Source organism: Papio anubis, chromosome 5 (genome assembly GCF_008728515.1).
Source record: "Papio anubis isolate 15944 chromosome 5, Panubis1.0, whole genome shotgun sequence".
Taxonomy (NCBI): domain Eukaryota; kingdom Metazoa; phylum Chordata; class Mammalia; order Primates; family Cercopithecidae; genus Papio; species Papio anubis.
The window spans coordinates 143,281,849-143,294,667 of record NC_044980.1 but is presented as its reverse complement, the minus strand read 5'-3'; the positions used below and the strand labels follow the sequence as shown (position 1 = coordinate 143,294,667).

The following is a 12,819-nucleotide window of genomic DNA, read 5'->3' as shown; positions in this document are numbered from 1 at the left end:
TCCTCACTCACGCACCCTGCCCTACCTCCTCCTCCGCAAGTTCGTTCACTTTCTGTGATATGAATCTATAGTTTACATGCTATAATGAGAGAGCCCAGAAGAGAAGGAAGCTACAGAGTTTTGCGATTAAGAGTATATGTTTCAGGGTCACAGAGACCAGAGTTCAGGACCAGGAATTGCCATTATTACCTAACTGAATGTGTTAAGGGAAGTCACGACTTCTCTGAACCTTGAGTTTCTGTCCATAAAATGGGAGTGCGTATTTGTGCCTTGCAGGGTTGTATGAATGACAAATGCTTAGCCATCATGTCACTGCTTCTCCCTACTGCACCTCTGGCAGACATGGTTAATTGATTACAGTCCTCTTTATACCAGTTTTGCTTGGCACTACTCAAACTTACAGAGCAACTGATCTGGGCTTCTCTGACTAGACTTGGAGACTTCCCAGGATGATGCAGAGAGAGCTCCCTGAGGCTATGGTTCAGGATAAATAGGAGAACTCCAGGCCCCTCCTCCACCTCTTTCCCCTCCATACTGACAGGCAATTTGTGTTCACCCCAACTTCACTCTTACTTCCTGGGAAAGAGGGAGCAAATTATCCGGGAGTGGGGCCAGGGCGAGGCAGTCCTCAGAATTCTGTGGCTGAGACAGCAGGCAGTTGGGGAAGCTGGGTCAAGAGCAGAGAAACCTGCCTGTTTTCTGGGGGCCAATGATGAGGAGCTTTGGGAAGCGGTCACACGTCTTCTCCTTGGACCAGATGTCTTTGTGACGTTTGTCCTCGCAGGGGTCCTAAAACAACAGTGGAAGGGACGTGTGGGGCGCCCCAGAACCCAGTCAGCGGACTCTCACTGCGCATGGATATGTGGCCCTTACAGCCCAACAGGCATAATACCTACATGCTACATGTGTCCTTGTCACATCCCCACGCCCAGACACTGAGCCGCTGACAGGCAGGCTCCACTTCTGGTCAGTTTCACGTCCCCCAAAGAGCCTGGCAAAATGCCCCTTAGCACGTAACAGGAACTCACAAGCACTTGTTGAATTTAACTGGACAAGCTGGGTCTGAACCAGGGGGTCAATAAACGTTTCCTATAAAGTTTAGTAAATCTTTGGTAAGTGTTTAGTAAATATTTTAGGTTTGGGGTATGGAAGTTTCCATTGCAACTACTCGACTCTGCCGTCATAGCATGAAAGCAGCTATAGACAGTACATACAAGAATGAGCGTGGCTGTCTGCCAATAAAACTTTCTTTACAAAAACAGGTCTCAGGCTGGATTTGGCCCATGCGTCATTGTTTGTGGACTCCTGGTCTGAACTATGAGACTGTCACCAATTCCAGCTTCTGCTTCCACTTTTTAACAACCCATAGGAGCAGATTTTACCCAAAACTGGCCCCCAAACCCTCCCATCAGTCCCTTTTCCCACTCAGAGCCTGCTGGAGTTAGAAGAGATACAAGAGATTATCTAAGAGTCTGACCAAGACAGGGCAGTCACTTTCTATACTTTGTCTGCACTGTGTTCACTTGGAGTTGTTTTTTATTTTTGAAACAGGGTGTCACTCTGTTGCCCAGGCTGGAGTGCAGTGGTATGATCACAGCTCACTGCAGCCTCAACCTCTAGGCTCGATTGATCCTCCCACCTCTGCCTCCCGAGTAGCTGGGACTACAGACACGCACCATCATGCCCGGTTAATTTTTGTATTTTTTGTAGAGACACGGTTTCACCATATTGCCCAGGCTGATCTTGAACTCCTGGGTTCAAGCAATCCGCCCACCTTGGCCTCCCAAAGTAATGGGATTACAGGCATGAGCCACTGCGCCCAGCCCACTCGTTTTTTTTAACACTGTTTTTTCCAAGGCTATGTATGACTGCATGCATGTAGGTCTGCATGGGGAGGTATGTACATGTATGAACATGCATGTGGGCACAGGAGTGAATGCACTCATACTGGTGAGTAGATGGAGACCTGAGTTTACATTCGAGCGAGAGTGTGAGGGCATGATGGCTGAGCCTTGAGTCCATATCTGGAGTGTATGCCTGTGCGTGGTGGCATTCCATCCCTGCAGCAAGGTGCCCAGGCTGCCCAGCCCCCCACCTGCCACAGTGGGTCCTTCTCCTCAGAGAAGATCTGGAAGTACTTCTGGGCCAACTGCACAGGGGGCAGCGTCTGCAGCCGGAGGTTGGTCCAGGAGTGCAGGAAGCGCACCAGGTGCTTGAAGGTGTACAGGCCCAGGCGGTCATTCCCATAGTTGGACAGGTGCGTCATGAAGATGCTGATCTGCTCCAGGGGAAGGGAGGAGAGAGGCAAGGCCCATCAGTGTCTGAGCCACCCTCACCGCCAACTCTGATCCTTCTGACCCTGCCTCAGCTTGCAAGGCCCCTGATGACCAGCGGAAGTTACGCTGGGGCTATCAACAAACCTGCTGCGAGTACTTAGATGAGGCAACAGACGAACCAGGCCTGACTGACCCCAAATATTACAGTCCTGAAATGGAAAGCAGACCCAAATGTGGGAGCTATTTGGGTTTTGTTTTGTAAATGTTAGGGGTCGGGTGCATGGAGGATGAAGAGTACTCAGCCCACAGAGCTGAATAACAACCACCACTTGAAGTTTATTTCATATTATTAAAGTAGGGGTAATTGTTTGCATTTTGCAAATAAGGAAAGCGAGACCTAGAAAACTCAAATGCCATTTATATATGTGTGTGTATCTGTGTGTGTGTGTGTATGTGTGTATACACATATGAGCAAAGACTGAAAGGGAACATGCATAAAAATGCCAACACTTTCGTATTAAAGTACATGATTAGGAAAGGGGAAAAAAAGCATGCTCGGATTCTTTAGCCAAGGTCACACAGCCGAGGCAGGACAGGGCCAGCACTGGTGAGTGGATCTCCCAACTGCCAGGCACTCACTCACGCCTCTCCGCCCTTTCCTGGCTCCAGGAAGACTGCGCCAGCTGCAGGCGGGCTGTGCAGCAGCCCCTTCTCACCAGCAGTCATAGGCTGTGGGGCACTCACAGGATTGAGGAGCACGGTGAGGAAGAGCTCGCCCCCGTTGATGATCTTGTCCAGCTCGCTGGAGCCGCCAGGGTACTCGTTGTAGAAGATGGTGTGTGTGAAGAGGCCACAGGTCTGCCGCGGGAGAACCTGAGGAGGGGGTGGGGGAGAGGAGCTATGGTGCCTTCTGGCATGATGGTGGTGGGAGGACTTTTCCTCAGAAGAAGGCCTACCTGCTCCTCAGAAAGGCCGTCTCCATGTGGCTGCACAGCCCCGACCCTTGGGTGCAGCCTACAGCACAGCGTTCCCCCCGGTGAACTACAGGCCCCTGCCATTTTACAAACTTCACTGCTATTCTCTGCACAAAATGAGCAGACCTCAAAGTAACAGAGTGGGAATGCTTCTGGAAACCTGGACTGCTGCAGCCACGGTCCTTGCCTGGCCCTCTCTGAAGCAGCTCTCCCGGACACGCTCTGCAAGCCCCCTTGCAATATTAGAACCTCACCTGGTAACACTCGTTGTCACACACTGGGTTAGCCATTTGTCATCTGTCTCCCCTCACGAAACTGTGAGCTCCAAAGGAGCAGGGAATGTGCCTGCCTTGTCACCACCTCATCCCTGAAGTTCAGGGTTGAGGACCTGAAGGAGTGCCTAGAGTTTAGCACAAAGGTCTGGTGCTGAGGTCAGTGGGTGGATGGATGGATGGACTGATGGACAAATGCACAAACCTTGCCTACCCACTGCTGCCCCAGCTCAACTGATGACAACTCATCCTTCTAGCACCTTAGGCTAAAACCCCTGCAGTCATCTTGGACTCCTCTCTTCCTCCCACACCCTACATCCAACTCATCTAACCACGGGCCTAACTATTCTAAGCCCAGAGTATGGCCAAGTCCCAACACCGGGCCTTGGTCCAAGCTGCTGCCCGCTCTGGTCTGGAAGACCGCAGTGCCTCCTAACTGGTCTCCCTGCTGCCACTTTTGTCCCTTACAGTCTCTGCTCCACACAACAGCCAGAATGATAGAAATCCCTTTCAAAGATGAGTCAGATCATGCTCCATTCAAAACCTTCCCACCTCAGCCTAAAAGTCCATGGCCATCCAATGGCTGGCCTTACATAGCCCTATCGATCTGGTCCGTCACCCACCCCTGACCTCATTTACCACCATCCCTCACTCCCCTGCAGTCATCCTGGCCTCCTATTTGGCCCTCAAACACAGTCAGCACAGCCTGCTTCAGGGCCTTTGCACTTGCTGTTCTCTGTCTTGAGTGCTCTTCCTCATGAGGCAGCGTGGCTTATTCCAGGAAGACCCACCTAGCCACCTTATTTAAACCAGCTTCTCCTCTTGCCAGCATTCCTTCCTTCCATTCCCTGCTTAACTCTGTCCGTGGCACTCATCATCATCTGACCACTGTATACTTTACACATGCAGGAGCATATGGTCTGTCTCCTGCCACTAGAATGTCATACAAGGGCAGGAACTTTCCTCTGTTTTGTGTAGCTTCTGTGTCTCAGTGCCAAGGATAGATGCAAGTTGGCATTGTGTGGCTCACTGTAATTCCTAAAACTTCGGGAGGCCAAGGCGTGGGTGGATCCCCTGAGGTCAGGAGTTCTGGAGACCAGCCTGGACCAACATGGAGAAACCTGTCTCAACTGGGCACATGAGAAGGCAGGGGAGGGAAGTCATCCCAGCTAGCCTCGAGGCTGAAGCAGGAGAATTGCTTGGAACCCAGGAGGAGGAGGTTGTGGGTAAGCTGAACATTGCACTCCAGCCTGGACAACAAGAGCAACTTGTCTCAAAAAAAAAAAAGAAAAAAGAAAGAACAAAAAAAAAAAGGGATAGATGCATGGTAGAAGCCCCAGGGGGAGGATTTTTTTTTTTTTTTTTAAGACAGTCTCACTTTGTCACTTAGGCTGGAGCGCACTGGCACAATCTTGGCTCACTGCAGCCTCGATCTCCCAGGTTCAAGTGATCCTCCTGCCTGAGCCCTGCAAGTAGCTGGGACTACAGGCATGCACCACCACACCTGGCTAATCATCAGGTATATTTTTTTTTTTAGTTTTTTTTTTAGTAGAGATGGGGTTTCACGATGTTACCCAGGCTGCTGTGAAACTCCTGGGCTCAAGCAATCTGCCTCCTTAGCCTCCCAAAGTGCTAGGATTACAGGTGTGAGCTGCCACGCCCAGTCAAGAAAAAAATTTTTAATCAGCAAAAAGACTGTAACAGAGCCCTGTCCCATGTCCTCATCAGAAACCTCTTTCGAGAATGCTCACTATTGCTTGATCCTCTGTCACAAAAGCTAAGAAAGAGCTCATGAAAGGGGCCGGAGTGGCAGCCCACCTTCCCTGGGACAGAGCGCCTCGGGTGCCAGAGGAGGCAGCAGAAGCTGATCTGCAACCCCTAAGCCAGCAAACCGGAGCCGCGCTTCCCAGGACAGCGTGTGCTCTCCATTCTGCCACCTCCCAGGCTTCAGGGGCCCACTCACCATGATGCCATTGTGGATGAAGCCACGGCGGTAGCGGGCTGGCTTCAGATGGGGGTACTCCTCCGTGCTGGTCACGCGGATGCTCCACACCTGCTTCCAAGCCTCGTACAGCTGCACGTGCACGGGGTACACGCCCGAGTGGTGGGGCGCCACGGCATACCCCATGTCTGTGGGAATGCCATGCTCCTAGGGAGAGGATGACCAGGCCAGGATGAGCATAGGGGTCCTTCCCCTTTGGGCCTTATTCCCCCTTTGTAGAATGGGAGAGAGAAATCAGAGGCTAGGTCAGCAGGGCCGCTGGTCTGAGCCTTCATGGTACAGATGGAGAAGCTGAGGCCTGGGAGGGCAAGGAATGTGTCCAGAACCTCAGTGTGGGCAACTGGCAGAGCTGGGAGTCAGGTCTCCTGACTCTCGGTCCGGTGCACACGCCTCTAGCACAAAGGACTCAAGTACCCTGTAGTAAGGGACAAGGATGAGGGCCTTTCCTGCCTTCTCTTCATTCTACCTAGCACCCAGGGCTCGTTCCCTCCTCATTGAGCACCTCTTCCAGCTTTCCAGAGCCTCCCATTCTAATAAGAGCTTGGGCGCAGGAAACAAATGGCCTGAGTTTAAGTCCCAGCTGGACCTCTTAGTAGCTGATGTGACCTCCCTGAGTCTTAGTTTCTTGTCTGTGAAGGGGTTATTCTCCTGAGGCTTCAAGGAGACAGTGGTTATAAAGGCAGCTCTCCCTGGGCCCTGGCCCAGAGGCGTTAGTAAAAATCCATCACAGCAGACTGCAAAAGCAGCAAGAGGCCAGCAGTCTGGACCTCCAGCCCAACCCTTAACCCACCCCGCTCTGCCCTGTAGGGAATCTTACTCACGACAGCGAACTTCTTGTTCAAGGCCATCTGCTCGGCCAACACGGACTGGTTGTGGAAAAGGTGGGGCTGCATGTGGCTCCACATGTGAGGGAACCACCAGAACTCCTTGACATACGACAGCAGCAGATCATCCCCAGCGTCCTCAGCATCGGTACCTGCAGCAGCACAGGCAGCTCAGCCCCGCCCATTGGGCCATGAGGCCCTCTAACCTGGGCCTGTGCCTGGGGATGGGAGCACATGGCCACAGTCCACTCAGGAGCTGCCTGGAAGAGTTATCTGGGCTACAGCACAGAAGCAGACAGAGCCCCAGCCCAGAGCCCTGAGTTCTAGTCTAAAGTGTGCCCTTGACTCAATGGGGGACCTACGCCAAAACTACCTCCTCTCTAGATCCTTGGGCCCATCTGCACAATTCGGGGTCTGGAGTCAATGATCTCAAGGGTTTCTTCTACCTCTGACATACCTGCTCTGATTCTATTCCAATGATCCAAATCAGGTCACTTGTCTTTTATCTAATGATCTATGGAAGCTCTTTGTATATATCCAGGATGTCTGACCCTCTGTCTCAGATGTATTACTACAACCACCTCTGATATGCTAAGGGTTATGAACATAAAAAACAACCAAGCACAGTGGCTCACACTTGTAACTCCAGCACTTTGGAAGGCCAAGGTGGGAGGATCGTTTGAGCCTAGGAGTTTGAGACCAGCCTAGGCAACATAGTGCGAGGCCCCATCTCTACAAAAATTTTTAAAATATTAGTAGCTAGGCATAGTGGCATGCACCTGTAGTACCATCTACTCGGGAGGCTAAGACAGGAGGACTGCTTGATCCCAGGAGTTCAAGGCCGCAGTGAGCTATGATTGCACCACTGTACTCCTGCCTAGGTGACAGAGGGAGGTCCTGTCTCTAAAAATAAATAATTTCTTTTTTTTTTCAGACAGAGTCTTACTCTGTCACCTAGGCAGGAGTACAGTGGTGCGATCATAGCTCAATGCAGCCTTGCATTCCTGGGATCAAGCAATCCTCCTGCTTTAGCCTCCCAAGTAGCTGGTACTACAGGTGCATGCCACCACGCCTGGCTAATTTTCGTATTTTTAGTAGAGATGGGGTTTCGCCATGTTGACCAGAGTAGTCTTGAACTCCTGACCTCAAATAATATGCCCACCTCAGCCTCCCAAAGTGCTGGGATTACAGGCTAAGCCACCACGCCTGGCCAAAAATAAATAAAAAATTTTAAAAAGAATATAAAAAATGCAGACAACCCAGGATCACTCCTATTTGGCTTTGGGGCTATGTTGCATATACCCCTCCATCTGCTGAATTACTGACTAAAATGGTTTTCTTAGAATTCAAGAGAGGCTGTCTCACTGAGGCCTGGGCAGAAGGCAGCTAGGGGAAACAGTCACTGCAGATGACCAGCTCAGGGGCTGTTCCTTCCTGCCCAGTCCCTGAAGGACAGCAGATGAGGAGAGAACAGTAAGTGAGAGAGCCCCAAAGAGGAAGGAAAGTGTGCACCAAGCAACCTATAACCCTCACCCTCAACCCTTAGGACTCTAAAATAAACCCAGGACACTGGTCATCTAAGGTGGGTACAATTACAGGGCATCTTCACTTTCTATGCTACATGTTTCTGTAATGTTCTTAAAATTCAACCAGCTTCTTTCATAAGCAGAAATAATACACATAATTTTAAAAGATAGGAGGGAGAGGTAAGAGGGAGAAGATACCCCACCGAGGCTAGCACAGCCCGAAAGGCCAGGGAGGGACAAGCAGCTGCTGTTGCTGCCGCTGCTGTTGTCCCCAGATGGCCTCTGCCTGGGTTGTGACTGCTCTTGTAGGCTGTTGGCTCCAGGGGGGGCAAAGGGGTCACATCTGCCCCTAATGTGGGCCAGTAAGCCCACCTGCTGCCCTCGTGGATGGATGCTTTGAGGGTTTGGGTGCTGAGGATCCTGGTAGTTGCTAGTGAGGGCAGAGGCAGGCCCACTTACCTGTGTGGAAGAATTTCCCTGAGTAGCCCAGGTTGAAGGTGAAGTTCGGGATGTGTGCGCGTAGTTCGTTCTGTGTGTCAAACAGGGCCTAGGACAGGCAGGGGAGAAAGGAAGAAGTGAGGGAAAGCCAGGACCTCCCTGCTCCTCCCACTGAAGGCAGTGAAAAAATGTGGAAGCCCCTTGTTCAAAAATTATAAAGAATGTCAAGGACGGCGTGGTGGCTCATGCCTGTAATTCCAGCAGTTTGGGAGGCCAAGGCGGGTGGATCACTTGAGGTCAGGAGTTCAAGACCAGCCTGGCCAACATGGTAAAACCCAGTCTCTACTAGAAATACAAAAATTAGCCGGGCATGGTGGCATGAGCCTGTAATCCCAGCTATTTGGGAAGCTGAGGTAGGAGAATCACTTGAACCCGGGAGGCGGAGGTTGCAGTGAGCCGAGACCACACTACTGCACTCCAGCCTGGGTGACAGAGCGAGATTCCACCTCAACAAAAAAAAAGAATGTCAAGAAGGCAACAGCAGGCATTAAACTACGTAATGGGCTCCCTCTGAGCATGGGGCTCTGTGTGGCTGCACAGATCACACATACCCTTGAAGCCAGCCCTACGCTGCCTTCCCCCAGGCCTCTGACAAGGGAAAACCTAGACTCCCACCCAGCTCTGCTATGCGTCCTTGAAAAGGTTTCACACTCCTCTAGGTCTCGGTTTCGTCAAATATAAAACAGGGATGATAATATCTCCCTCATAAGGTTCTTGGAAGAATCAAGTAAGATAACTGCATGTATCCCAGCTATTCGGGAGGCTAAGGTAGGAGGATCGCTTGGGCCCAGGAATTAGAATCCAACATGGGTCCAACTGTAAGACCCTGCTCTAAAAAGATTAAACAATTATAAAAAAGATACTGTACGTAAAACTGCCTGACATCTGGTAAGTGACGAAAAATGGTGGCCAATGCTATGTCTGTGGTCACCGCCGCTGTGAGCCTGTATCTTCATCTATCAAATGTGGAGGATTTCTCCTTGCTGATGGAATGCAAGGCTGACATTAAAAGGGCCATGATCTTTCCAAGGATGGGACACTGTGCGCCCAGCAATGCAGTCCTCCCATGCGCCACGTACCCAGTACTTTGCAAGTCAATGAAGGGACACTAACACTTATAAAACAAACATACAGGTGTACTCTGGGGTTAGGACGCATGAGCCACAAAGCGGCTCAGAAACCTGTAAGAGCTGCCAGGCGCAGTGGCTCATGCCTGTAATCCCAGCGCTCTGGGAGACCGAGGCGGGCAGATCACCTGAGGTCAGGAGTTCAAAACCAGCCTGACCAACATGGTGAAACCCCGTCTCTACTAAAAATACAAAATTAGCCAGGCGTAGTGGCAGGCGCCTGTAATCCCAGCTACTCAGGAGGCTGAGGCAGAAGAATTGCTTGAACCCAGGAGGAAGAGGTTGCAGTGAGCAAAGATCGTGCCACTGCACTCCAGCCTGGGCAACAAGAGAGAAACTCCACCTCAAAAAAAAAAAAAAAGAAAGAAAGAAAAGGAAAAGAAAAAAGAAACCTGTAAGAGCCAGCTATCAGAGCACTTTACAAACTAAAAGTCCTGGCCCTCCCCAGGCAATGCAGTCACCACCAGCATCTTGCCAGGGCCGTGCACTGCCTGGTGGACACGCATGCTCCAGCTGTGTGGCCTTAGGCAAGTTACCTCAGCTCCCTGAGCCTCAGTGCCCACCTCTGTAAAATGGGACTCAGAACAATACCCACCTCACAGGGCTGCTATAAGGACCCAATGAAGCAATGCCCAGAAAGGGCTAAGCACAGGGACTCACCAAACCCTGAATAAGCAGCTGCTATTGGTATTATTTAAATTGTGCTGTACAGCCAGTACTGTACAAGCTAATGAGGCGACATTCATGTCTCTGAAAGAAGGGCTCTGTTGTAGGCTGTGCTTGGGATTAAAGAAAAAAAAAGAAAAAAACAAAAAAAACCTCTGCCCTTTCTGACTCACAAAAATGTTTAAGGCAAGTAGGATTATGGCTGGAGAAGCACTTTGCAGTCTGAACTGAGCTGAGTGCGTGAAAGACGGTGCCTCTATTTGTATTTTTTATTTGTGTTCTATTTTTCTATTTCTATTGTTCTACAGAAATGGCTTCAGACTGCTATCATTCCTCTCACTTTAAAAATACAAAAAATAGAGCCAGTTTCTGCTGGGCTCATGCTTATAAACCCAGCACTTTGGGAGGCCGAGGTGGGCGCAGCGCTTGACTCTGGGAGTTCCAGATCGGCCTCGGCAACATGGCGAAACCTGCCCTCTACAAAAAACTAGCTGGGTATGGTGGCATGTGCCTGTAATCCCAGCTACTCAGGAGGCTGAGGTGGGAGGATTGCTTGTGCTCAGATCGCTTGAGTGAGCTGTGATCCTGACACTGCACTCCAGCCTGGGTGGCAGAGTGAGACTCTATCTAAAAAAAAAAAAAAAATTAGAATAGGGAAAATAAATGAGAGAGAGCTATTCAGGGCTTATAGGAAGACAGTGAGCCCAGGAGCCTGATCTCCTCAGGCTCAACCTGACCCTGGACCACAGTCTCTCCAGAACCCACTGGACAGGCAGCAAGAACCCAGGTTCCTGCAGGAGAAAACGAGCTTGGGCCACTGGAAGAACACCTCAAGTAGAACGCAGAGCAATCTACCTTGCCAGAGGCAGGCGGTGGCACCGCGTGAAGACTTAGACAGGAAGGCTAAAATGGTCTTTAAACAGGACAGCCTTTAAAAGAATAGAATCTCAGGAGGAAACACAATGCGTAAAACAGCCCAAAGCAGCACTGCTGGTGCCACTGAGGCAGAGCCTGGAGGGCTGAACCTGGCACTGAAACATCCCCCTATCCAGGCACCTATGGGAGACCCCTGGGGTACCAGGAAACAGCCTGAAAACCTCCCATCCACCCCATCTCATCATTTTACTGCTGAGGCTCAGGCATGGGAGGGGACCTGCCCAAGTCACCTAGTCCATTAGGGTCAAATTAGGACTTGACTCAAATTAGGTCTTAACTCCCCAGATAGTGCCTGCTCCCGAATGCCATCCATTCTGCTCTTCTCTAGAAGTGTAAGGAAAAGCAGAGTTCACTCCTGACCAAGGCAGGGGGATGAATGCCACCAGGAACTTCCTTCCAGGCCCCAGGGCCAACCCCTACCAGAGATTTTGGAATTACTCAGAAAAGTATTCCTCTTACAAGTCTCTTTCTAAAGCCTCCTGCTAACATCAAAGTCAAGCCTGGGTTTGGTGTTAATATGTTTCTAACACTTGCTAATCTCCTATAAGAGAGGACAGGCTATCAGCAGACAGCAGAATGTCTCTAGAATTTAATCCCCCTGTTTTGTTTTCACTGGATTTATTGTTATGGTTGCCCTCTATTTATGGCAACTGATCCGGATTTCCTATTTACACTAGGATGCCATCTCCTTTGCAAAAACTTTAAGTAAAATAGTGAGTAGATGAAAACTGTATTTTAAAAATTGTTTAATGGTCTTAATTTGTAGGCTCTTTGTCACAATGACAGTTCACATGTGTGTAAAATCTTGTGGTCTGCAAAGTGCTTTTACATAGTTTTGCTTAGTAAACACTTTTTTTTTTTTTTTTGAGACAGGGTCTTGCCCTATGACCCAGGCTGGAATGCCATACACAATCATGGTTCACTGCAGCGTCAACCTCCCAAGCACAACCAATCCTCCTGCCTCAGCCTCCCAGATAGCTAGGGCTACAGGACTACTACCACCACACCCAGCTAATGTTTTATTTTTTGTAGAGACAAGGTCTCCCTATGTTGCTCAAGCTGGTCTCAAACTCCTGGGCTCAAGCAATCCTCCTGCCTGGGCCTCTCAAAGTGCTGGGATTACAAGCACAAGCCACCACACCCGGCCAGCAAACCTTTTTTGAATTAAACACATGCATTCTACTGTCTACTTACACCTCAGTTAAAATCTGCCTCATGCATGATTCAAGCTCTCATCCTTATTTTAAGAGTTTTGTAGGCGCTCTGACATTAACATAAACATTTTTAAGAGTTAAAAATCATATTTAAATTAAAGGCAGATAAACAGCACTGTATAGCTCCCATCTTTGTCTGGATGTCTTCTTCCATAGATATTATTCAAACTTAAACTCTGCACTCCAGATGCAAAATTCCTCTATATTCAGTACTCCAATACAATAAAGGTTTATTTTTTAAAATTTTTTTGAGAAAGTCTCGCTCTGTCACCCAAGCTGGAGTGCAGTGGCACAGTCTCGGCTCACTGCAACCTCTACATCCCAGGTTCAAGCAATTCTCCTGCCTCAGCCTCCTAAGTAGCCAGGATGACAGGCGTATGCCACCACACCTGGCTAATTTTTTTTTTGTATTTTTAGTAGAGATGGGGTTTCGCCATGTTGGCCAGGCTGGTCTCAAACTCCTGACCTCAAGTGATCCACCCACCTCAGGCTCCCAAAGTGCTG

The 12,819-nt window shown here is 49.9% G+C and overlaps 1 protein-coding gene across 8 annotated transcripts in view; it reads right to left on the bottom strand.

The window, feature by feature from the left end:
* The window catches only part of NDST1 (N-deacetylase and N-sulfotransferase 1), a 70,714-nt gene that overhangs the window by 14,301 nt on the left and 43,594 nt on the right, over positions 1-12,819 (bottom strand). For all 8 annotated transcript variants that reach the window (XM_031666544.1, XM_009209398.4, XM_009209404.4 and 5 more), the window contains 6 exons: positions 8,334-8,421; positions 6,346-6,500; positions 5,486-5,671; positions 3,021-3,149; positions 2,096-2,278; positions 693-789 (listed from right to left, as the gene is read on the bottom strand). In XM_031666544.1, coding sequence (XP_031522404.1) covers positions 693-789; positions 2,096-2,278; positions 3,021-3,149; positions 5,486-5,671; positions 6,346-6,500; positions 8,334-8,421 — 838 coding nt within the window. The remainder of the gene's footprint in view (positions 1-692; positions 790-2,095; positions 2,279-3,020; positions 3,150-5,485; positions 5,672-6,345; positions 6,501-8,333; positions 8,422-12,819) is intronic.